At 47.3% G+C, this 26,310-nt stretch overlaps 1 protein-coding gene across 10 annotated transcripts in view; it reads left to right on the top strand.

Moving 5' to 3' along the window:
• LOC146871936 (DDB1- and CUL4-associated factor 7) overlaps positions 1–26,310 on the top strand; it is a 919,103-nt gene that overhangs the window by 243,049 nt on the left and 649,744 nt on the right. For all 10 annotated transcript variants that reach the window (XR_014981237.1, XM_085652229.1, XM_085652220.1 and 7 more), the window contains exon 6: positions 10,931–11,048. Coding sequence is in view for 9 of the 10 variants with exons in the window: in XM_085652229.1 (XP_085508355.1) it covers positions 10,931–11,048 (118 nt within the window). In the remaining variant the exon portion in view is untranslated. The remainder of the gene's footprint in view (positions 1–10,930; positions 11,049–26,310) is intronic.

Below are 26,310 nucleotides of genomic sequence, written 5' to 3'. Positions count from 1 at the left end.
CCCGTCGCCGAGGCGGGAGTCCCCGGTAAATAAAAAAGTAGTGCCAAATGTTAGTAGTAGTGGTAGGCCCAAAGAAAAGGCCTAAAGCCTATATCTTAGCAGCCTATCTACCTCATTATGTAAAAGAACCAAGAATTTTGGTAACAACCAATCAGACACCAGCACTCTTCCAGAACCCTCTCAGCAGAGCCAGTTCTCCTCAGATTTTTACCGCACGTCTTGTGGAAGGGAGTCTCCCTGAGTGCTACTCAGTTTTCAACTTGCTTCAGCATGTCTGATAAGAAGGCCTTGTTCAAATCCTGCAGGACCTGCACCAAGAAGAGAGTCCATGTTGATGATCAACATTTGGACTGCATCTACTGCCTCTACCCTAAACATGAGGCAAAAGATTGCAAAATTTGCCGCACCTTCCCTGCCAAAACTCTTAGGGATAGGGAGGCGAGAGTGCTTTTGTGGCTCAAGTCCTCTTCGGCTGAGGAGGATGACAGAGCCTCTACTTCTAGCAAAAGAGCTAGATCGCAGGACAGCTCTTCCAGTGAGGGGAAGAAGCGCCAGAAACATTCTGCTTCGGATTCTGTTCAGAGGACTCACATTTTATCCTCTGAAACACTGCACTCTCCTCAGGATTCTGCGGTCAAGGCTGGGACACAAACCATTAGTAAAAGCCTTTCAAAACCTCTGGCTTTCTCTCCATCTATGATTTCGGTCACCTCATCTGCTCCTTCATTGACGGAGACCATCTCGACGACGGCCATTACTTCACCTATTCTTTCAACGAGGATTACTGTCCTCTCAAAAAAGCCCGTCGTTGAAGCCAGCATTGACGATGCCGTCGAAGAAGCTTTCATCGTCGACGAAGGTCTCGTCGTCGAAAGTCCTGTCGACGACGATCCCACCAGCGAAAAGCCTGTCGACGCCGAGCCCGTCGACGAAGGCTCCGTCGGCGAAGACCTCGTCGGCGACAGCTCCGTCGACGATGACAATCCCGTCGACTATGATGGACACAAAAAATGTATTGACATCCACTCCTATTTCCACCAGGAGTTTCAAACTAAAGACTTTTCAGAGACAGGAATATAGCGATATATCACCGCTTACTCCCTCACATCTCCTAGAAACATATGTGCAGGGTGAGGATGATGACTACGAGGATGACTAGGATGAGGGGCCCTTCGGGATTGCTCGCTATCCTTCTGAACTGCACATAAAGTGTCAAGAGGACGATGACGATGAGGAGGAGGAACATTACTATCAGGAAAACATTGTCGTTCCTCATCACAATCCTTACCACAGACAAACTCGTCAGAGAGAGATGTCGCATTTGCCTCTGACTCTCATTCAGGACCTGCAAGCCATGCTTGCAGATTATAAACAATGTTTTCCACCGCAACCAGTCAGTCCGCAGGTTCCGAACTTTGTGCCGCAACCGGACCCATTGCCTTTGCCTGAAGATCCAGCTCCAACACCTCAACTTCCTGATCCTCCAGAAGACCCGCATCAGGGTCAGGATTCAACCTCTGAGGAGGAATTTGAAGAGGGTGAGCTTCCAGACCCAGCAGACCCTTGGGATTCGTATATAATCCCTATGCCTTCACCACCTACCCCTCTTCCATCTGATTCACCTCCGGAAGATATAGGGGGGTTCCATAACCTTATGCAGCGTTCCAGGTTCCATTTGCCAGTGACCATTGAACAGTCCGACTGTTTTCTTCACGATTTTAAAGAGGAGTCCAGAAAGGTTTCAAGAGCTATCCCTATTATTGATTATGTTTGGAAGGAAGGATTAAAAATCATGAAAAACCCGGCATCAGTTCCTGCGGTGCTTCCTCGGATTGACAAGAAATATCGTGCCCCTGCTGACAGTCCGTCCTGTCTCATTGGTCATCCTCAGCCAGATTCGGTTATTTCACAGGCAGCCCAACAAAAGTGTAAGAATCCGGCAACACCTATCACTGCACCACCGGATAGGGAAGGACGGCGCCTGGATTTAATTGGTAAAAAAATTTCAACTTTGGCAGCTGCATCCATCAGGGCAGCCAACTCATTGGCGATAATAGGACGTTATGATCGCCAGATGTGGTCAGAAATCGCAAGCTTTATCGACCTCATCCCAGAGGACAGCAGAAAAGATGCTCGGAAGATTTTGTTGGAGGGGGAGCGTGCAGCATCAGAAACTATCGACTGCGCTCTAGACATTGTAAACACTAACTTTCGCCAGTTGGCTGGGGCAGCGGTTCTCAGACGCCAAGGTTGGCTTAAGGCCACCACGTTCAGACCAGAAGTCCAAACTAAAATATTAGATATGGCCTATGATGGCGAATCATTGTTTGGAAAGCATATTGATGACGCACTCCAAGCAATAAAAACCGACACTGAACTGCAAGGAGCCCAGTGATCTTGCGGTATCAAACGAGGTACCTTCAGAGGAGCACGAGGCCGTGGGTTTTCATCCAGAGGAGGTTATCAAACCCAACAAAATAGGTACCAGCCTCAATATCGGCAGTCCTATCAATCCTCATACAGACAAACAAACACGTCCTGTTTCTCTCGTCAAGGCGGACGAAAAAGATCGCAGAATCAGGGAAGAGACACCCTAAGGAAACAATGATTTCTGCAGGGCGCCTTCCACTCCTTTTCCCCTCCCTGTGGGTGCGAAGATTTCAGCATTTGTGAGCAAGTGGCAAGAAATTACGTTGGATCAGTGGGTTCTGGACCTGGTTCACAACGGTCACACCTTAGAGTTTATCACCAAGCCACCCAACACACCACCCAAGGGACCCCCTCCCCCTCGTCTTCACTTACTTTTCAAAGAAGCTTTAACGATGCTCCAGAAGAATGCAATCGAAGGTTCCTACACTTCAAAAAGGGACGGGTTTCTATTCTCGCTTTTTTCTCATCAAGAAAAAGTCAGGGGAATGGCGTCTAATCTTGGACCTTCGCAATCTGAACACATTCCTCAAGAAGCAAGGATTTCGCATGGTCACACTGGCAGAAATTCTAGGCTGCCTCAACTAAGGCGATTATCTAGCTTCTTTGGATATGGAAGACGCTTACTTTCACATCCCAATACATCCGAAGCATCGCAAGTATCTTCGTTTCACAGTGGCTGGCGCCCATTATCAGTTCAAAGTGCTCCCGTTTGGGTTCAAATCTGCCCCAAGGATATTTACAAAGTGCCTAGCTCCAGTGGCGGCTACGTTACGATCCCGAGGAATCCAAGTCTTCCCGTATTTAGACGACTGGTTGATAAAAGGTCCTTCAGAAAATTCAGTAGAGACGGACGTGACAACATCTCTTCATCTATTCCACTCTCTGGGACTTGCAGTCAACAGGACAAAATCTCAATTACACCCGAGGCAGATCCTTCTTTTTCTGGGAGCTCTGCTAGATACCGTCCGCTGCAAGGCATTCTTATCTCACGAACGACAAGTTTGTCTTCAAAAGTTAGCAATCCTGATTTCCAAAAGGTCAGTTTCTGTCCGGATGTTCGCGTCGTTTCTGGGAATGTGTTCCTCGGCAATACACCTCGTCCCTCTAGCGCGGCTCCGGATGCGACCCTTGCAGGAGGAGTTACACATTCAATGGCAGCAAGCGAAGGGTTCCTTCGACGACATCATCAGAGTCACTTCAGAAATAAAGACCGCTCTAAGTTGGTGGTCACACATACCCAACTTAGCAGAAGGGCTTACTTTCATACAGAAGATTCCAGACTTTGTCCTCACTACGGATGCCTCCATGGAAGGATGGGGAGGTCATCTACAAGACTTACAGATACAGGGCAAATGGTCTCCAGAGTACAAAAACAGACACATCAACAGTCTGGAATTGCGAGCAATTTTCCTGTCTCTGCAAGCGTTCCTTCCAAGGATTGCAGGTTCTTCAGTTCTGGTTCGGACCGACAATACCACCAGCATGTTTTACGTGAACAAACAAGGAGGGACGAGATCAGCAACGCTGTCTGCGGAGGCTCAGGAGTTGTGGGAATGGGTCACACTCCACAACATCACACTCAGAGCAGAACATGTCAGTGGTCTCTGTAATACATTAGAGGACACACTCAGCAGATCCCAATCAGATTGCCACGAATGGGAACTAGAGCAAACTCAAGTGCTCAGGATATTCAGAGCTTGGGGCACACCGCTACTGGACTTGTTCGCCACGAAAGAGAACAAGAAATGCCTCTTTTATGCCAGCAGATACCCTCAACAGGGATCAAGAGGGAATGCCCTGTCCATGCGATGGTCAGGGATTTGTGCTTACGCCTTTCCCCCGATACCTCTAATACCTAGGGTCCTACGCAAAATGAAGTTGGAGGGATGCAGTCTCATCTTAATTGCACCCAAATGGCCACGCCAGTATTGGTTTCAAGAGCTTCTAGTACTCTCCCAGGACCAACCAATCCGTCTTCTTCCGACACCCACAATGCTGTCAAGGAACAGGGGTCAGGTTCTCCACCCGGACCCTCAATCCCTACATTTACACGCATGGCTCCTGACTTCTTAGAATTTAAAGACCTGGATATCCCTCAAGACTGTAGGGATATATTGACGAAATCACGAGCTCAAAGCACGATAAAGACTTACCGTCTGAAATGGAAATGGTTTTGCTGTTGGTGTGAAGCAAACCAGGTGCACCCGGTGGACGCTCCTGCGGAACAGATCCTCCCTTATTTGTTACATCTGGCAAGATCTGGCCTTTCTTTTCCTTCGGTCAAGGTTCATCTAGCCGCACTTTCAAGATTCAGAAAGGGTGCCCATAGCCCTTCTCTGTGTTCATCCTCTTTAATTAAGCAGTTTATGAAGGGGCTTTTTCGGAGGTTTCCTCCGCTCAGACTTCTGCCACCGGAGTGGGAACTCAACACGGTCTTAATGCAATTAATGAAGCATCCGTTTGAGCCTATCCATAAGGCTGACCTCAAATTTCTTACCTGGAAGGTTGCTTTACTTTTAGCTTTAACATCAGCTCGACGAGTGAGTGAAATTCAGGCGTTCACTGTAAAGGAACCTTTCCTACACTTCACTCAAGACTACGTGCACCTCCGAACAAATCCAACATTTATCGCTAAGGTGCCGTCACAGTTTCATCTTAATGAACCGGTGAAATTAAAGACTTTTTTTCCTAACCCATCTACTCCAGTGGAACGAGCCTTGCATTCCCTAGATATCAAGAGATGTATTAAGTTCTATCTTCAAAAAACAAAGAACCTTAGAAAGTCCGACCAATTGTTCGTGGCTTATGGCCAAGCTACCCTGGGAAGGGCGGTAACCAAATCCACCATTGCCAGATGGATAGCATCGACAATAATTTTCTGTCATGACAAAGCTCACAGGCCATTGTTACGGAAACCCAAGGCCCACTCCACGAGAACAGTAGCAGCGTCTACAGCATTGTTTGCTGGAGTGACTCTAGAAAATATCTGCCGTGCTGCGACATGGAAAAATGTCAACACTTTTACAAGACATTACTGCCTCTAGTCTACGCATCAGGACGATGCAGCAGTTGGACAGGCTGTCCCGCGACATCTGTTTCTTTGAGATATATTCAGGTACGCTTTTATATATATTTTTAACATGTAATATGTTGATATCTTTTAGTATGACAATGCAATGTTTTACAATAATAATTTGGTTTCATTCGCAATGTTATTGCATTACATGCTATTTTCTGTTTATGAATTGCATGTTTCCACTTTAAGATTCTTTTCTCTTGTCAACAAGCTGTGGATGCAATCAGGGAGTATCAGCACTAGTCTCCCACCATCCGCAAACGACTGTATACTTGGTATACTGCTTGCTATTCTGATTCAGGCATGTGAATCTATGAAAGATACCCCAATACTGGATAAGAAAACAAGTTACTTACCTGTAACTACAGTTATCCAGTGTTGGTATCTTTCATAGATTCACATGCACCCACCCTCCTCCCCGTGGAGTCAGTTTTCTATATTTTGGGATGATTACTTCCCACTTGTGCTACAAAAATCTGAGGAGAACTGGCTCTGCTGAGAGGATTCTGGAAGGGTGCTGGTGTCTGATTGGTTGTTACCAAAATTCTTGGTTCTTTTACATAATGAGGTAGATAGGCTGCTAAGATATAGGCTTTAGGCCTTTTCTTTGTGCCTACTACTACTACTAACATTTGGCACTACTTTTTTATTTACCGGGGACTCCCGCCTCGGCGACGGGGAATGATTCAGGCATGTGAATCTATGAAAGATACCAATACTGGATAACTGTAGTTACAGGTAAGTAACTTGTTTTCTTATTGTGGATCCAAGGACCGAATAGCTAGCCATATAGATTCTAAAGTATTATTTTTGTATAGCCTACACGGCTGTATGGGAACTGCACTCCAAAGCCTCTTCACATAGTATACCAACCAAACTGCAGTTTCATTTGTCTTCTTTATGATGCCTTTCTGGGTTGAGCAATAAGATCTTTTCTACTATTTGCATCCAAATATCGCTCATGAGCAGGAAATATCCAGAATGACGCCTCATAAACGGAACTGTTTCCCACATAACTTCTCATATAACTTCATAAAATCAGCATTGCAAGGGTTTTCTGTAGAATATTATTCATCAGTGTAAAAGCATGCGATGGTGAGCGCTGCAGGTCATTGACTTAGAGTTAAAGTTTGAACCACCCAGACATAACGGGATATTCATTAATTAACAGACAAAATAGAAGTTCTGATCTTCTACCGACACACTGCCCTTTGGAACAACTCATGGTGGTCAGCAAAGCTTGTACCTGCCCCCATGCGAAAAGACTGCGCCCGCAACCTCAGCATCATCCTGAACAGCACATACTCCATGAAATGTCAGGTCAATGCAGTCTCTTCAGCCTACTTCCATATGATCCAAATGCTCTGTGAAATCTTCAGATTGCTTTCCATCAGCACAAGGAAAATGGTGACGCAGGCCCTCATCAGCCTGCAAAACACACTATGCTGGCACCACCACTGAACTCGTGCAAAGACTCGGGGCATTTCATAATGCAGCAGCCAGACGGATCCTCAACCTGCCCAAGAGAATGCACATCACCCAGCGCCTAAAATACCTCCACTGGCTCCCTGGCCAGAAGAGAAGCCATTACAAGCTCCTGACCGATGCCTACAAAGCCCTCCACAGCCAAGGACCAGCCTACATGAACCACCACCTAATCTTCCACCAACCTACTAGAAACCTCTGCACACCTCGCCCAGACACTATGTATTTGCCGCACCCGCTCCGGAGGGCGCTCCACCCACCTTGCCACCAAAGCCTGGAACACCCTCCACCTCCGCACTGCACCCTTGCTGGCCCACTTCAGGAAGGGACTCAAAAACTGGCTCTCCGACTGATACTTGCAGCACAGCGCCTGCCTGGATGCCCCCAGGGGTTATTAGACGCCCTATTCGAATACTGATTGATTGTTCAAATTCAAATCTTATATGAATAGGGATTGATTTTCTTAAGCTCAACACTCTCAGATATCAATATTTTGGAATCCCAGGCAAATAAACAGTCCTGTCTTGCCGTAGAGACACCTTTTGCACAGTGTACTATAGAACAAAAAGGCCAACAAATATACTGAAGCCCAACGATTGGTTCTTGCGGATAGGAGTCCAGCAAAGGTGATAATCAAAGAGAATGCTTAATCTTATTTAATGGTGTCTAGCAATTACCTCCCACTTATCATACAAACGTCATACCCAGAAACATCATTGTTGACCCTCATTGCAATCATAGTTATCTTAGAATATTCTGAAAAAAACACTGTAGGCAAGTTTTGCAGGGTGGTGTAATTATGTGACCACCACAGATGTGTATCTCAACACCTACCTATGACCTTACCCACACCACAAATCAGAGTGGAAGTCTTTGCTCCACTTAAACAATCTGTTAGCTACACATTAAAAAGTACCCTTCTCCAGTATTGGGGTGTCTTTCATAGATTCACATGCTTGAATCATTCCTCGTCGTCGAAGTGGGAGTCCCATGGTACATAAAATATATACTAAAAAATCCATAGGAAGTATTGTAACATAGCAATCAATAGGAAAACACCTGTCACTTTAATAACTCGTCTAAGTCATTAGATCTAGTCCAAACTCCAGCCAATCAGGCGACAGCACCCTTTAGAACCTTCTCCCCAGAGACTCAGACCCTCAGATTTTCTACTGCACGTCGTGTGAAGGGAGTCTCCCTGAGCTCTGCTCAGTACTTCAACTTTTCTCTTCAGGAATTCTTCAGAACATCTTCACTACAATGTCTACTACAAAGAGATCACTCTTCAGACACTGTGAGTCTTGTGGGAAACTGCGACTTCATTCTGAAGACCCACATAAAAAGTGTATCTACTGCCTCCACCCTGACCATCAGGTGAGAGATTGTAAAATATGCAGGACTTTTCCTCAAAAGACCTTAAGAGACAGAGAGGGACTTCTTCTTCTGTGGCTACAGAAGCTCAAGACGAAGGATAACCCATTATCAGATGTTGAGAGTGATTCCTCTCTCAAGACTTTTGCGTCAAAGAAAAGGGCGGGTGAGGCGGAGATGCCATCTCCTAAGGCGCTGAAGAAACACCACACTTCTAAGCGTGAAGACCAGCCTTCCTCATCAAAATGGGCTCCTGCTCTTCCTCAGTCTCCACCCTCTACGCCTCCGAGATCTAAGTCTCAAGTGTCTAAATCACTGCCTGAGAGACTTTTGCCACAGAAAATTGGCATCTTGTCGACGAGCTCGTCGTAGATTCCTCCGTCGACTAAGTCCTCCGTCATCACAAATACGACGAAAGTCAGATTTTCGCTTTATATCTCTACCACTGAATAAAACTAATAGAATGGTGCACAATTGAAGCTACCCCCATGCAGCTATTTGTATTGACCAGGGAGAAGTCCACTGGTCTTCACCAATCCTCCAGGTAAGGTCAATGCAGGCAAGTCACTTGCCAGGTTCTTTTCTCGAAGCAGGTAGGTAATCTAAAGTGCCCTGACTCACTTATCTTTGATGTATTCAAATGATGGCACTCATTTTGAGAATTATTGATAGTAAATTGCATACCAGTTGCATGAACCTGAAGCTTCGTGTTTGGCAGCACATTAACAGCAGAAATGAGATCGCCCCTCATGGAGCTAGCCTTGACTGACTTATTACTGCCAAGTCAACAGTGGCTGACGAGATGGGACATCGGAACGTTAACCCAAATTCACAAGGGTTATTAAAGAACCCTGACACATTCAGGTAGTCTGGATCGCCTAATACCAGGGAAAGCGCTGAAGTAAGACCAGGCTATTAAACAACCTGAGACTGGAATGCTAAACAATCAGTACCTCACTGTTGGTTGGGGAGCTCAAAGGGTCATAAGATACAGGAGCGAGAAGATCAAGGCACCAATTGGAAAGGTTTGGCCCACTGGAAGGTGAAACAAAGGAACAATTGTCCAAGGTGAGATACCAGCCACCCAGAATGCAACAAGTACGAAATACAAGTGTGACTGTACCTTAGGCCAACATCCTGCCGCCAGGTGAACAAGAAATTAACATGCACCTGACCCCTGTTCTCCACCCCTCTCCCCATAAACGCCACAATGGCCTGAATCATAAGCTGCCCTGCAGCAGGAACTAAATGACACCACCCGAGCCCCAGCACAACCCATGCCTGTCATGAGCAGCATGGCAGAAAAGCTAACAAGGGACTTTCTGCAACAAAACTGTACGAAAGGTAAGCCGAAGTATATGGCATTTCAACATCTCGAGGCAGAACAGATGGAAAGGCTAGTTATGCCCTGAGGAAACCACTAAGACCGGGAAACCTCATGTCTAGGACACACTGTAGCTTCATTTTTTTTGTTTGAATATCTTTTATTAGTACATTTTCCGGTATAATTTCCTGTTAAAGGACACACTGGCTTCATATAGGCACATCAAAATGGTACAAGGCCATGAGCTCCACCATGGGAAGACCTTTAGAACCAGTCATTTGTTCAACTGATATGCCTATTCAAAGTAAAAAGAGTGTAAAAGGTTGTAGATGCCTAGCTGGGATCATAGCATTGAAACTATGGATTCCTGCGATGAGAGGTAATCCCGTAGCCTAGATAGGTAGTTACAGAAATGAGTCCAGGACCCAGAAAGAGAAGAGTCTGAGTGGAGGCTTACTCATGTAAAGTTCTGCAGCCGCCATCCTCATCCTGAACACCAGAGCGACTGAAGCATGCACCAAGGTGAAACAGCCCTACCCACCCTGACCATTATAGCAGCCAAAAGGTCAAAGCGTAAGTAGGCAGCAGGGGAAAATTGATGAATTGCCTCGGTCCAAAAGCACCAATATTCAAAACGACATGCCTAAATCTCTGAAAACATTCTGACCTACTAGAGCAAAGTCACAGGAGCCCTAGGCCACCCTGTAGTGCAACATCGTATGGTGAGGGAGAGTGACAAAGGGAAGTAAGAACATTCACGTAGAAAAACACTGCTGCCAATATACAGCGTGGGGATGTACCAGCATTTCTCTTGATGGAGAGTAACAAACTGTGATTTTGAAAGGGGAGTTGGCCTTATGAAGGTCTAGGGGGCCAAATATGTGTTTACATTTACAAATATATAAACATGTAAATTGTGGCTTTTATCTATTAGCACTAAGTGATGACTATTGGTTTTGTATTTTTCACTTCCACCCCTCCAGCCATTTCCCCCAACACCAGAGACAACTCTTGCTCTACTTAATCTGTTATTTCTTGATCTCCACAGAGTTTTTCATCATATTATATCCAGACTTTGCATAGGTGAAAGGCTGCTTGCTTAGTACAAGTTCTTGCATGTCTGTAAAATTGTAGATGTGGTTAAGTAAAATCAGTAGTAGACAGATTAGTGGGTATTTTGATCATGTTAATTAATGTTGATGTATTTGTTTTTGTTATTTTACTCTGTTGCTTTTTATTCTGAGGTGGTGATTTTGGATGTTAGAGTGCCATGCACTCCGGTTGCTAGATTAAACAACCACAGAGCATGTGTCAACGGGATTGCCTGGGCTCCACATTCTTCCTGTCACATCTGTACTGCAGGTAAGCAGTCAAATTCACATTTTCTGACATACTTGAGCATCATTTACTATTGTGATAAGTGTTTTGCATGGACAATGCTAGACCTAGCAGTGAGTATAATGCCATGCCGAGACTTAACCCCAGGCTTCAGGGACAACTGCCAGTGGTTGGTGTTTTTTGGTAACCATGTTGGGCCATTGTGCCCTTCCTTTAGTGGCAGCACACCATATGTTTTATAGGAGTTCGATTTGTTGAGAACAGACCCTCAAATGGCTGCCCTATGTAGTTATCCTACTCCCTCACCTTTTAACAGTAGTGAAGATACAATGCCTCAGCAAGCTAGATATGTGCCCCAGGCTATACTCCTCATCCCCGTCAGGTGCATGGAGTAAGCTGGAAGACGGACCTAGCCCTACTCTCTGAAAACCAATAAAACTAGAAGTCTATGCTTTGAGCATCTACGGATGAGCTAGGTGTGCCTGCAACAGTGGAGTTAGGCTGGTCAGTTGCTATGTTTTTTTTCTTTTTGCCTTCCTAAAAAGTACTTTTAATGTGTCTTACCCTTTGTCAATGGACAATGCTCCTAGATAATGTATCTTCACAATGCAGAAGACATTTTGCAGCACAATATAGTTCTCACTTTTGTGAGCTGTATCAGTCTCCCCTTTAACCCAGTCTCAGAAAACGTTCTTAGATTGCATTCAGCAAGAGAAATGGCATGGCATACACGTCCCTCTTTCATTCCTCTTGTTTTTTTGATAGCTGATCTTTGGTCTATTGCTGATGAACCTAACTGAATCTGTCCTCCATCTCTTTCTGTGTCTTGACTGATCCTGTGCATCCTCTTCCACATTTTTGCTCCGCTGTTCTGCTATCCAGTTAATCACACATTAGCAAATCCTTTCCCTTAGAAGGGAGGGTGTCTATTAGTATGTTCTGCTTGCCTCAAAGTTAATTTGAGACATTTCAGTTTGTAAGTGCTTTCTGCTTCCTCAGGTTAGAGTCTGGGTTATGTTTTTTCATGCCCCCTGTAGCTTTTTTTTTTTTTTTACATCTTTGTGATCTCTCATGGACCCAGAGCCATTTCCCATAAATGTGTCACTCGACTCATTTTATAGCCACTTCCATGTTTAACCTTTTGTAATACATTAACTGACTGTATTCACATCCCTTGTGTGTCACCAATTATTTGTACAAAAAGAGTACACTCTCTTAAAGAGAGCAGCCTCATTGCTGGTCATGCGAATCATTTTAAGAGAGAGCAAGAATCCAAAGTACTTTCAAGTAGCAGCAGCAAATCTTGGGGATGTTGCACTCTGGTGGCAGGAAGCAGCTGGCGAGCCGCCCTCCCCCCTTACTATAACCCCACCCTTACTATACCTCCACCCCCTACACAGTACAATCTGGAGCATGCCCACAAGGCTGAAAAACTGGAAAAGAAAGATCTATAGCAAATCTAGCTGCTGGTCATTTTCAGCAAATGGTTATGCCATGCGTGGGGAAAGTAGAAGAGTGGTTTCTCAGAAACCGTACAGTGCTGGATATGCAGCATATTTCTCTAAAACGTGCAGAAGCTCAACCTCCTCCTAACTTCTCCCTACTCCTACTGAGGCATTATCACTTAATTGTCTGATGGGAAGAGTAAAGAGAGGAAACGAGTCTGGGGGAGGGCAGTTGGGGTGTCATTCTTTTTGTTGGGGTTCTTATGACGATTTTGTTGCTACCCTAGTTAAATTTACTACTGAGCAAATAGGTCAACTCCCAATTGTGATGCATTAGAGGACTTGTGGTATTTGTCCACAACATGAGTATTTGTGGAGCCATTTTATGACATATGCCACACTCTAATTCTGCAATATTTTATTAATTCATTGTGAGATATTTCATAACACACTTTTCACTTACTGACCAGAAGATGCTTGAGAGCAAAAAGTGTTGAACTAGCTATCTAAAAGACTGAAGACTGTCAGTATCTCGAATATAAAGGTAGAATGTTTTAACATGAGCAAGCATACAGTTTGTGGGACAGTCAAATAGTTAAACCAACAACCTTAGAATGCTGTATTGCATATTTAATCCTATTCTGATCACATAGATAGGAGCTCTGTTTAATTAGATCTTTTATTGTTTAATAATTAATCTCTGGCTTTACCAGCAACCACTGGATCCTCCTTATTGCCAGAAAGATGTGTTGTCATATGGTAATGCCTGTAACACCTTCTGCAGGGGAATTCTGCAATAAATCTAGCTTTTAGATCTTTCTGGGGGAAGATTGATAGGCGAGTCAAAGAGCAATGGGAGCTTTCCCCGTTAGTAATTTTCAGAGATTTTCTGTGTATAAAGACCAGCAGCTTTAATTGTTTATCCAAAGACCAGGTAACGTCAAAGAGGATCTGCAACTGTTAGTGCAGATGCTTCTTCGATTTGTTAGGAGATGCTATCAAACTGAACTTCATTTTAGAAGCATTTAAGTTTAACCAATTAAAATTCATCCAAGTCTGGAGTACTGCTATTAATGTGGATTTTGCTTTCCGTTCTTGCCTGGGGCAGTTGTGACATTGTAATGTAAAGGTCGGCAGAAATTTGCTAATGGGTAATAGATGTTAAATTGCAGCGTGGGTAAACGCAAACCCTTTTGGAATTCCACATCACATTGATGTTTCTTTGAAGAAGAATTGATCTTGATAGGCTTAAAAACCTGTTTTTCTCTAAAAGGAGCTGAACCATTTGCAAGCTCAGTCTAACACGCCACCTTCCCATTTCACTCTGATTGTGCTGCAGAACAAATGTTGGCTTCAGCCTGCAATCTTACCTTTGTTCCCTGTGTGTTTTGTCTTTTATTTGGCAGTGATCACACTGCTGAGAACTCCAGCCCCTCACCTCCCATATCCTGGGGTCCCCGGTCACCCTGGATGCTATGGCCCAGGATGTCCATGCCTTCGGCAGCAAGGAGGACTGTTGGTTTGGGGTAGCTAGGGGCATTGCCTTGAAAACAGCACCTGGAGTGCCTAGGACTTCTTTCTCCTTCCGCAGCAGGCCATGCTATTTTGAGGGGGTCACAGGGGACTGGCTGTGATTGGGCCTGTGGTCCCTTCCTTGCTGTGCATTTTCCCCTTGCCTGAAGCAACACAACGCACCCTATGAGGGGGAGAGATCTCTGCACTGGACTGAGAGCTCCTGGATGTGAGGGGCTGCGGAGAAGGGGCCCTCATAGTACCTACTGCACTTGACTGACGCAGGGCTACTCAGGCCTTGGGGGTGAGAGGCTTGGGATGCGTAATCTCGCGGGGGGCCTTGGTGCAAGACGTGAGACACAACTGGCAGGGGAGATGAGAAGGAGGCACAGTTTCTCCTTGGCTGTCTAACACAGTGAGTTGGACTGCTGGTGTGCCCTATCACAGATTTTAAATGGGCAGGCACAGGGTGCAATGTGGGACCCAACTGACTGAGCTGGGACAGTTTACTGCCAGTGGGTCTGGGAGGGGCATCCAACAGGGGAGACCAGAGGGGGCTTCCAGGCACCCTAGGGCCCTCCCAGAGCCCAGATTCTGGTGGCTATTGAGGCTTCTAGGGCAAATATTCAGGCTAAGATCGTCAATGCCTCCCTTGATGCAAATCTCCTCGGGGTAGATCTCAGTAAAATGGCAAAGATCTATGGCAGCAGAACAATAAGTTGTCCAAATGCAGGAGGAACTGTTGTCAAGCAGAAAGTGAAGGCTATGGGTCTAACATATATGCTGCCCTACCCTGCAAAGTTAAAGGTGCTTCATGAGGGACTTTCACATTTCTTCACAAGCACAGAGGATGTGTGGGACTGGCTGGAGGTGCATGGCCTGATGATCATGGCCTGATGATCTGGGAACTCCACCTAAAGTATTGAAGGAAGTAAGGAACATCGGAATGACCATGGACTCCAAGCTCTCAATGAATGCCCAAGTGGACAAACTAGCAAGATCAAGCTTTGTTACTATGAAAACTCTGCGACTAATTCCCCTATCTGGGATTTCCACACCAGGTCCAGGCTATCATCTCACTTGTTCTGTCCAAACTCCATTACTCCAATAGCCTCTACTATGGATCACCTTTAACGACTTTTAAGACTACAACGGTTTCAGAACTTGGCTGCCAGACATATGTAACATGTAAAGCCACAAACCCACATCTCCCCTACCTTGAAAACCCTCCATTGGTTATCGGTTGCCATAAGATCCGCCTTCAAGATGCTTTGTGTCACCCACAAAGTGATACATGGAACCGGACAGCTCTTCATCAAGAATAAAATCACAAAATACATTCAACAAAGGAACCTACGCTCTCGAGTGGCACCTCGCGTCAAAATCTCAACCTATAAGAAAAAAACCATGGGTGGCACATCCTTCTCTGTTCAAGCAGCCAAACTAAGGAACTCTTTATACTACAACATAAGATCCACGGATAACCACCTTATCTTCAGAAAACTACTCAAGAATTGGCTCTTCTCCACATAACCACCATACTAAACATAAATATACAGCATATCCTTCTGTATAGAGCATTTTTTTGGACTATAGATATGTACCTACATATGTTTATTGCTTTGTGTAAACATGTATAATTGTGTAAAAATATTGATATTCATTCATTCTGCTTAACAAATGTGCATATTACTTAAAGGTACAATATTCTGATTTTAACCTGTATATGTGATGGCATACATAAGTAAATCTTTTATCTTAACTATCTACAATTGCTTCACTATTGAATTACAAAAAACCCAAAATAAAATGTATTTAAAGTATAACCACACTTGAAAGCCGGAGGAGCAAACCAGTAATTCCATCAAATCGAAGCAAATACAAAGTAAGCACATGTTCTCAGGCGAGATTGAAATACAAAGTGGATTTATTACATCATAAATCCTGTTGTTGCATGTTTCGGCCATCCAGCGGCTTTGATCACACAAAAAGTGAGAGTGCGAGACATCAAGACATAGTGATGATTAGATATATATATGTCCGGGGCATATGTGCTGCAGATTGTATACTTTTGCATAGGTCGCCATCTGGTGTTGGGCTCAGATGTTTGCACATTTTTTTTGGTCTTGAAAGAATTCCTTGTAGTCACGAGGTAGGTGACTCCTCCCTAGTATGATAGTGCGCATGGGCATCGACTCCATCCTTAGATTGTTTTTTTTCTGCCATCAAGTTCAGATGTAAATTGCTGCGCTCCAGATCGATATCTGTTTCGAATTCCCCTTCGACGCGCAATCCCTTTCCACTCGACGGTATGGTCTGTCGCGTTTCCCATTTCGACGTGCTTCTTAAAAAAACCTCCTCGACCTAGATCTTCCACACAGGCTGCTGGGCCTCTCCGCGCCGACCACGCCTGCATTCAATGGAAAGGACTCCTTTAAAAAAAAAAAAAAAATGCCCCGGTGTGGTGCTAAGTTCCCACACACAGACTTGCATGAGGTGTGCAATCTCTGCCTTTTCCCGGAGCATGAAGATGAAAACTGCAAGGCCTGTGCATTGTTCAGGTCGAAGAAAACCATCTGTGATCGTCCGGCTCGACGTCACGAAATGTCTCGCGGAGCAGTTAGATTCCGGACATCTTCGAAGCAGACCCCAATATCCAGCCGGAACAATCAGGTGATGAAGAACACGTCTCCGACTACTCCGATGTCGAAAAAGAGACAGTCATCCTGTCTCAGCGGTCCATGAGTACAGAAACCCCCCTCAAGTTTAATTTTCAGAAGGCTCCGGTAACACCCTCACCCTCTGGCTTGGGTCGACACTGGCAACATGTTTCAGATGCCCCGCCCTCAGGCCTGGTATGAAACCTAAACATGAGCATTCCGGCACGGGCTCGAGCCAACCCCATTCCGGTGCTGGAAAGTCCTCCTCGGCACCGATGCAACAAGTCAAATACCTGTCCACGCCGAAGACAGCCTCGACGCGAGAGCCCTCTGTATCGAAGCATAGCAAGGGCAAACACTCTGAACCCAAGAAATCTTCGTAGCCGCAAAAGGCTTCTGACTCCCAAAAAATCATCGGAGCCGCAAAAACGTAGAGTCTAAGACCCCACGGAAAGCCTCAGTAACTCCCTCCAAAGAAGTTTCGAACCCAAAATCTTCAACACCGAACAAATTAATTTTGCCCACACAGCCTGCACGTGATTTGGCAGATCCAAAGCAAAAAACTGTTTATTGATCCAAACATGGGCAAACTAGTCACCAAGCCTCTAAAAAAGAGGAAACTGGACACTGCAGAAGAACCTGCTATACCTCTCAAACAGGATATGGGCACTAACACTTCCCTGCCTCCTTCTCCTGCTCCAGTTAATCCACATCTATTGATTTCTCCACCACACTCCCCACAACCTATATTTTCACCTCAACCATCAGATAGCGAGGATGACCCAGGTAGAGATAGATCCACATGGAGATGATGATTCACATAACATCCCACATGACGTAGATACATGGGGTGACTACAATACAGATCCTGACCCACGTAATGATCCGGATCTCTATCCATCTAAGCCGTCACCACCAGATGACTACACTGGGTGTTCGAGGCATATGGGCTGCAGAATTCATACTTGTGCATTGATCGCCATCTGGTGTTGGGCTCTGATGCTTGCACCTTGTTGTTGTCTTGGAAGAAGTCTTTTCTAGTCACGAGATAGGTGACTCCTCCCTTGCTCGATAGTGCGCACGGGCATCGACTTCATCCTCAGATTGTTTTTTTCCGCCATCGGATTCCGATGTAACTTCAGCGGTTCGGTACCGTGTTTTCCTAACCTTTTCGACGCGCAAACCATCATAAATGCGACGGTATTATCGTTTACGTGCCTTTCGACGCACTAATTCCGGTCGCCGACGCGGGCCGCTGGGCATATCGACGCCATTCGGGCCTACGGCAAATGGAAAGGACTCCATTCAAAAACTGCCCCTAGTGTGGAGCTAAATTCCCACACAGCGACAAACACAAGGTCTGCAACCTTTGTCTCTCCCCTGAACATGAAGAAAAGGATTTTCAAGCCTGCGCCTCCTTCCGATCCAAGAAAGCCATCCATGCTCGCCGGGCTTGACGACACGTTATGGCGCAACAGGCTGCACCGGTGCCCGAAGACATCTTCGATGAAGGCCCGATGTCCCAGAGGCAGAAGATTCGGAGGAACTCGACATCGTATCCGAAGCAGATGACTCGGACTCCGTGCACATCACTCCAGGTCAACGAGTGAGTGCAACTGCCCCTGCCCAAACTCCACCCGACAAAACAAAGGCTCTGGTTAAGACTTCGCCTGAAGGCCTTAGTCGCGACCGAAAGAAAGCTTCAGAAGCCCTGCCTCCGGGCCCGGCTCCGAAGACCAAGGAAAAGCCTTCCGGCGGCTCGGGACCGAGCAGGCCGCACGTCGGTGCCCCAAAAACAGTCGATGCCGAAAGCGGGAACACATCCTACTCCCGCTGCCCCCAGAAAGGCACAACACTGAGCACTCCGGTACCGAAAGAACAGAAGGCCTCTGATCCGAAGAAACATCGACAACCTTCGAAGCCGAAGGACTCAAACCCCTTCTAAGGCTCCAGATCCAAAACCGAACGCATGTTCGGAACCGATAAGGTCGGCGCCAAAGGGAGATGCTGAAGAGGAAGAACTGTTTCGCCCGGATCCTTTCGATCCAAAACATAAAACATTGCATGTGGACCCTAAAACAGGCCATATTGTCAATATCCCACAGAACAAGAGGAAATTGGACACCCCACACATCCCTGAGGTGCCTTTGAAGAAAAAAGACTGTGCAACTTCACCATTAAGACCCTCTTCTCCTGTTCTTCCTACTAACCCTTTCTCCTCCAAAGTCTCACATACCTCCTCCATACTCACCACCACCACAGGATGATGATGGCCCTCCCGCCCCGACTCAACATCGGGTTTAGTCAGCTCATTGATTGGGCTGCCCAATATCATGGAGTCCAAATGCATTCAGACCCCACAGAGGAAGACTTCCTCGTAGACACTTTTGCACAGTCACAAAGGACAGTACAAACATTACCTATGCTAAAAGGTGTCATCAAACATGCTCCATATGTCTTCAAAGACCCTGTCAGGACCAGGATTCTCAATCCTTGGATTGAGAAAAAATATAAACCCGCCCCTCATGATCCCACCTACATTAAAGGCCAACTCCCCTTAGATTCCCTGGTGGTGACCAATGCTAGGAAGCGTGCCAACTCTCAGATCTCCGGTGATGCTCCACCTCCAGACGAAGAGTCTAAATTACTAGACTCTTCAAGCAAGAGTTGCCTCCCACGCAGGCAATCCATTGAGGATAGCTAATGCCCAAGCATTACTTGCCAGGTACAACAGGGCTCACTATGACAAGCTTGAGAGCCTAATGCAACATTTACCTGACCAATACAATGCCAAAGCCAATGATCTGATTCAGGAGGGCAAGTTGATAACAAACGCATCCATTAAATGTGCCCTCGACGCAGCAGACACCACATCTAGATCAATCAACACTAGTGTGTTATTACGAAGGCACGCATGGTTGCGCATTTCTGGATTCAAATAAGAAGTGCAGACTACTATCCTGAATCAGCCCTTCAATCAGGAACAACTTTTTGGCCCAGCTGTAGACACAGCTTTAGAAAAAATGAAAAAAGATACTGAGACTGCAAAATCAATGGGAGCATTTCAGTCTCCATCTACACGAGGCTCCTTTCGTCGCTCCTTTTATCGGGGTGCATCCAAAAACATCAGCACAGACACCGCTTCCTCCTCCTATAAAAGTCCCACACAAACATCCCCAACAAAGGATATTTCAGAGGCGGATACAGGGGAAATAATAACAAAGGGAAAGGCCAAGGTAACCACACATGTACCTCCCCCACTAACAGTGACTTCCCTCCACTACCTCCAGACCATTCCACTCCGTCGGAGGAAGACTCTCACAGTTCCTACCTGTCTGGAATTCCATCACTACAGACAAGTGGGTAAGACAAATTATCCAGTATGGTTACCGGCTGGAACTTACTGCAACTCCCCCCAACATACCACCCAAACAGCGTCCAATGTCCACGGAACATCTAACGCTTCTCAAACAAGAAGTTCTCTCCATGCTTCAGAAGCACGCAATAGAACCAGTTCCCCTAGAACTTTAAGGGACAGGAGTTTGCTCCCTGTACTTTCTAATCCCCAAGTAGGAGGTACTCTCCGGCCAATACTGGACCTCAGACCTCAACTTCTACATACAGTCGAATCATTTTCACATGATCACTCTACAACAGGTCCTTCCCCTATTCCAACAAGGCAACTTCCTTGCCACACTAGATCTCAAGGATGCCTACTTCCATATTCCCATTGTTAGACCTGTCTGCTTCTGAGAGTCCCCTCACACCATGATTTATTTTGTTCCCCTGTGCCTCCTAAAATTTGTCGCTTTTTATTTGTCTACCAGGACCTTTTTGTGTGTTGTCCCATGGGGCTAGATGCTCCTTGACGCTCAGTTGCTCACCAAGTTCCTGGCACCTATGTACAAGGCGCCTGACGGAACCGGTGGCATTACACACTGAGGTTGTCAACCCTAAAATGGTGGACACCATTGTCCCCTATGAGAGTGACTCCCATTGGAGTCCTTCTGACCTCTGACCCTTTGGAGGTTTTGGCGCACTCTGTGTAACCTGCAAACCTGACAGGAATCCCCTCAGAAGTTACAAGTACACAAAATGGCTGCCTTAGGAAGCCCAGTATGGTGGCTCCTAATGACCAAAAAGACACCTTGGAAGGGCCATGTCATTGACACAGCCAGGGAAGGTTCTAGAACCTTCTGGCTCGTGCTGGCACCCCAGGGCACTGGCTATAAAAGGCCCAGTCCCTGGCGGCCATGATGAGAAAAAGTGGAGAAGAGAAGAAACATAGAAGAGGACTTGACACTAGATTGACACCTGCCCTGTTCCCCCCCCCCCCCCCCCCCGAGGCAGCTGATAGCGCAGGCAGAAGTACAGCCGAGGTTGTTGGCGTGGACCCTGACTGGCGTTCCAGTCAGAAGCGCGAGCAGTGACCTCTCGCCTTCAGCGCCTGGCCAGCGAGTTCCCAATTGCCCCTCAGAGACTTTGGCCATAGTTAGAGCCTCCCCGCCTTCCCCAGTGGTGAGATCGCGACTGCGACCCTTGACAGGGCCCCTTCAACTTAAGTGCCTCCTGGCGGGCGTTCGGACGTCTCCGAACCCACCGCCGTCGAAGCGCTGATCGTGGACAGAAGGTGAGGTGCTGCACTGGGGCGGGGAAAGGCTGGCCTTCATTTGGGCGAGAGTACCATCTCTGCCCTGCCCGAGTGACTTGGGGACTGTTGTTGTGGGCGGGAGCCCCCCCCCCCCCCCCCCCCCCCGTGAGTGAGATCGGAGGGAGGATCGCGGAGCCCCTGGAACCCCACCTTCGCCCTTGGGAGAAGGGCCATACTGACTGGAGCGCTTACTGGCGCAGCTAAAGTGAGGTGGGACCGTCTCTTCCCCTGAAGTTGCCGCATTGTTCCGGGACTGAGGTGCGGCTCCAATTTTGAACTGTGCGCGCAGGTAGTTTGACCCCTCCGGCAGCCCGTTCGACGGTCTGAGGACTCGTGAACTGAAGCCGCCTTCGGAGACCCCGCCTGCGTTGACAGAAGCGCACAGACTCCTCCGGCCGCAGTAGTATTAAACCGGCTGGCCGAGGAGTGTAATTGCCGTAGTCATTGTATGTCTTTATCTTCCAGATACACGCGCAATATGCTTTAAGTGCAACTAAAGGATTATCACGAGTATCTTGTGCCCAGAGAGCCCGAACCCGTGAACACTTCAAAAACTGTAAGAGCGTGCATTCCGCATTAAATGGCAATCTAACTGTGTTTACCCTGAAAGTGATTAATTGGTGGCAGCGATACCAGTATGACCCTGAGATATTTATGTGAAACGATCGGTATCTAACTTGCTATGCAACTGTGATGTTTTGCTGATATTTATTCCAGTCATTGCTGATATTTATTCCAAATGTATTGAATCCTGATATTTATCCAGTATATTTATTTGAGTCCAACCATTTATTCCTACGCAACCAGTACACAGCTAATCAAACCCATGTAAGAAAGGTGAATGTGATTAACTAATTGAACTTCTTCCAATCCAGAGAACTTTTACATAAACGAAATGTATTTTTCTATAACAGTGGTGTGGTGTCCTTCTTTTTATGTGGTGTGCAGGGAGTTATTATTTGGTCATAGCCGGCTTAACACAACAGCCTTCTACCGCCTTGTCACTCGAGCCAAGCTACCCCCCTTTGTGCTGGGCTTGCCCATCGCAGGTCCAACATAAAATTGGTGGCAGCGGTGGGGATTACGAGCCGTGCTGTTGTGAACCTCATAATAATTCAGTGTGCATCACAGGTACACACCCGGAGTATTCTCCCAGCGGCCTTCTAATTCTGTGATTTTGTTTTTTTAAATTCTTTCCTGGAGGTGGGTGGAGGTGATCCTCAGAGGAAGTTCCTATCTTCATAACCTACTTCGGGGTGGTGGTCCACCCTTTCAACTGACAAAAATGGAATTCAAAATGTCAGAGCTGGAGACCTATACTGTGGCACAGCTCAGGGAGGTCTGTCAGGAAAGGGGAGTGTTCGTTCGGCGAGGAGCCAAGAGAGAGGAGCTCCGTACTAGTCTGCGAGCCTGGGTGGAAGCACACACGGAGGGAACGGTAGAGGAGGAGGAATCAGACCGGGAAACTGTCAGGGAGATGATTACAGAATGTCCCCTGGGGGTGGGTGCGATGTCTATCAGCCCCAAGGTAGCCTCACGGGAGGGCAGTAGTGTGTCATCAAGAGGGTTATCAGAAACCGAGTTAGCCGACAGGAGAGAGGAAAGACAGTTAAGGTGGGAGTTGGCCAAGCTGGAGATGGAAGGGAGGAGGATGGAACATGAGTTCAAGTTACGAGAACTCGACCTCAAGACCATTAACAATACTCCGGGGGGTGTCGAGTCCAAGGAAATTGCCAGGGAGCCCAGGCCCCATTTACCAAAGGACGTAGTCGCCAGTTATTCCGCTGGGGACGACATAGCCAAGTGGCTGGCAGCCTATGAGGTCTCCTTAAGAGCCCATGGGATCCATGAGAAGCACTGGGGTGGTGGATTATACCGGTACATGCCTCCGACAGGAAGGGATGCCCTATTGGCCCTAGACCGGGAGGAACAGGTAGACTACCCCGCCATGAAGGTGGTGCTCATTAGGAAGTTTGGTTTGACCCCGGAGAAATACCGGCAAAGGTTTAGGGGTAGCCACAAGCTGAGCTCACAAAATTGGGTTGACTTCCTGGATTTTGCCAAGAAAGCCCTGGAAGGGTGGGTCCAAGGTAGTGAGGTGGAGGACTATCAAGGGTTGTATGACTTAATCCTCAAGGAGCATCTACTCGAGAAATGCCTTCCCGAGCTGAGGCAACACCTGGTAGACAGCAAACTTACTTGCCCCCGTAAGCTTGCTGAGGAGGCGGACATTTGGGCAAGTACCCGAGTGTCCACGAAGGGGACTGGAGGAGTGTTAGAAAAACCCCACTCCCACACCGGAAAGGGTGGTGGTAACGGGGTCTTTCCAGACATACACAGTGGTAGCTTGGCTCGAGTGGTCAGGGGTCAGGCACCGTGTTAAGCATACGCAATACCCACACAATAACCATGCGTGCATCCGTTCCAAAAACGACACTACACCTTAAAAATTATACTTAAAATATATTTCTTTATCTTCTTTTCTCTTAGTTGCTGATTGTATTATTATTTAATCACAGTACACCAGGCTTTTTCTGTGGAAGGGTATGTCAAATAAATACTGTCTTAACGATTCAATAACTAAGGTAGATCATAAATAATCAAGGCATAAATATAAGTGCATTACATTACAGGCAATTAAATATTATGAGGCAATAAATACTGTACGACAATAAATATTGTGAAACAATAAATACTGTGAGGCCATAAATAGGATAAATACAATAAATACAGTGCTCTCAATAAATAATAAAAGCCAACAGTGACACTTGTAAATTAGTTCACATTCCTGAGGTACTATGGGATGATTTGACCCAATCCCAGCTTGTAAAGATTTGGATGGCCTGAGGGGTATACTCCCTGGCTTGGACAAGGCTGAGGCCTAAACTGAGGTAGATAAAAGGGGGGATCTAGAGATCTGGCTCTCCCACACTACACAACCCCTCTGTATTAGTCTCAGCTCACCCCTGGCACAATCAAGCTGGTTCCAGCACCCTAGGCTAGTCTCTCAGGGCTCCACAGGGCCTTAGGCGCCCTCTATTCCACTTACTGCCCTTTTTATGTAGCTCCGACGTCGCTGGAGTCGAGTCGACGCCGTGAGGCGGCTCCGGTTCGATGTCGGCGGCCTCGGCACAATGTCAGTTCTTGACGACGCCGGTAGGCGGTTCCGGTTCGATGTCGGCGGCCTCGGCTCGATGTCGACCTCCGGTTCGATGACGTCGGGCTGTCTTGGCTCGATGTCGACTTCGGGCAGCTCCGGTTCGATGTCGGCGGCCTCGGCTCGATGTCGGCCTCCGGTTCGATGACGTCGGGCTGTCTTGGCTCGATGTCGACTTCCGTCGGCTCCGGAGTGCGACCTCCACTCCCGACCTCCGGCACGATTCTCTTCAGGTTCCGGCGACTCCGGAGTGCGATCTCCACTCCCGACCTCCGGCACGCTTCACCTCGGTCTCCGGCGACTCCGGAGGGCGGACTTCACTCCCCCGTTGACGCCGCTCACTCGACCTCGGGTGACTTCCTCCTCGACCTCTGGTACTCTCCACGACCTCCGTCGGCGCCCTCTCTCGACCTCTGGCGGCTCCGGGTACGACGTCTGCTTTCCAGTCAGTGCCGCTTCTCCACCTCGGGCTCCAGGTCTCAGGCTTCTCGACGTCGGACTCCAGGGAAACCAATAAACAGGTCAGATTCTTGCTTTTCTTTACTTCTAAGGCCTGTTCCTGCTGTCCAGGTCCTTAAGATGGTTTTTCTTGCTTTCTCCCACACAGGGCTCCAGGCTGGGCTCAGTCAGTAGGGACTAGTATCAAGGGTGGGTTTATGGACCCCACTCCAGGCACAAGTTTCCACCCCTGCTGCCTCACTCCTTCCTCCTTCAGGTTTCTGCTGCTCTCTCTTCACCAGTCAGGTGCCAACTGCCAGCTCCAACTGTCAACTCTGGCTTAGCTTCCCAACATTCCAAACCGCCTCCAACTGTCACAGGGTTCTGGAATGTTCTGGTAGGTTCCAGTGGGTTCTGATGATGTCACAGGTGGCCACCATTTTGTGCTCCAGGCCCTCAGACAGAAGTTCCAGGGGTAGATAAAATGGCTCCCTGAATCTGCATCAATACTAAAAAGTCTGGTGGTTCCCAAAAAGGAAAAAGTTACTAACAGGGTTTGAGGCAAAAGTGGGACAAAATAAATAATGATGAGGAGGGACCACCCAAAGGGCTGACAGGTCTAACAAGGAGATTCTCAAAAGTCCGGACAGGGCGCTCCCCTAAGGAAAGAGGGGGGAGATAACAAGAAACAGGAGTTCTCCAAAGGCCCCCAAAATAACTTTAAGGGGAAAAACACCTTTTCCAACTCTAAGGCTAACCCGCAGAAGAACCCTAACCCTGGCCAGAGTCAGCAGCCAAGGGTTGTCCATTGCTTTGAGTGCGGTGGTATTGGACATTACAAAGGAGACCCGAAATGCCCAAAGAGACCACCCCCTCCCGCTGGAGGAAAGGCCCCGGGAGTCGCTAGTGTAGAGCTCGGGGAGGAGATGCCCTTAAGTGAGGGAAGGGAGTGGGCGGGAGTCACCTTAGTGTCCCTGGGTGATCGGGAGATGGTTCCAAAGATCCAGGTGCCCTCGAATACTACCAAGTATGGGCAGTGGGTCACCATCAATGGCCATAGAGGGGAAGCTCTGAGAGATACAGGAGCCAGTATGACTATGGTAAGGAGTCAACTGGTGTCCTCGGAGCAGGTGGTTCCGGGAGTACTTCATCCAGCCGCACTGGCTGACGGCAGAATGGGCCACTATCCTGTGGCCGAGGTTCCCTTTGAGTGTGGAGGGGTTGCAGGTCCACTTCGAGTCGCCGTAAGCCCCGCCGTGCCAGTCGATTGTTTGCTGGGCAATGATATGGAGCACAATGCTTGGAAGGAGGTGGAATACCGGACCCATTCGGAGATGCTGGGTACACCTGATTGGGCCTGTGTGAGTACCAGGTCGGCAACTGCTCGGGAGGAGAAGTCGCAGGGGTCGGAGTCTGGAACAAT

Source organism: Triturus cristatus, chromosome 1_1, assembly GCF_964204655.1.
Source record: "Triturus cristatus chromosome 1_1, aTriCri1.1, whole genome shotgun sequence".
Lineage (NCBI taxonomy): Eukaryota > Metazoa > Chordata > Amphibia > Caudata > Salamandridae > Triturus > Triturus cristatus.
Note: the sequence above shows the minus strand (reverse complement) of the source record. Positions and strands in the feature narration are given on the sequence as shown.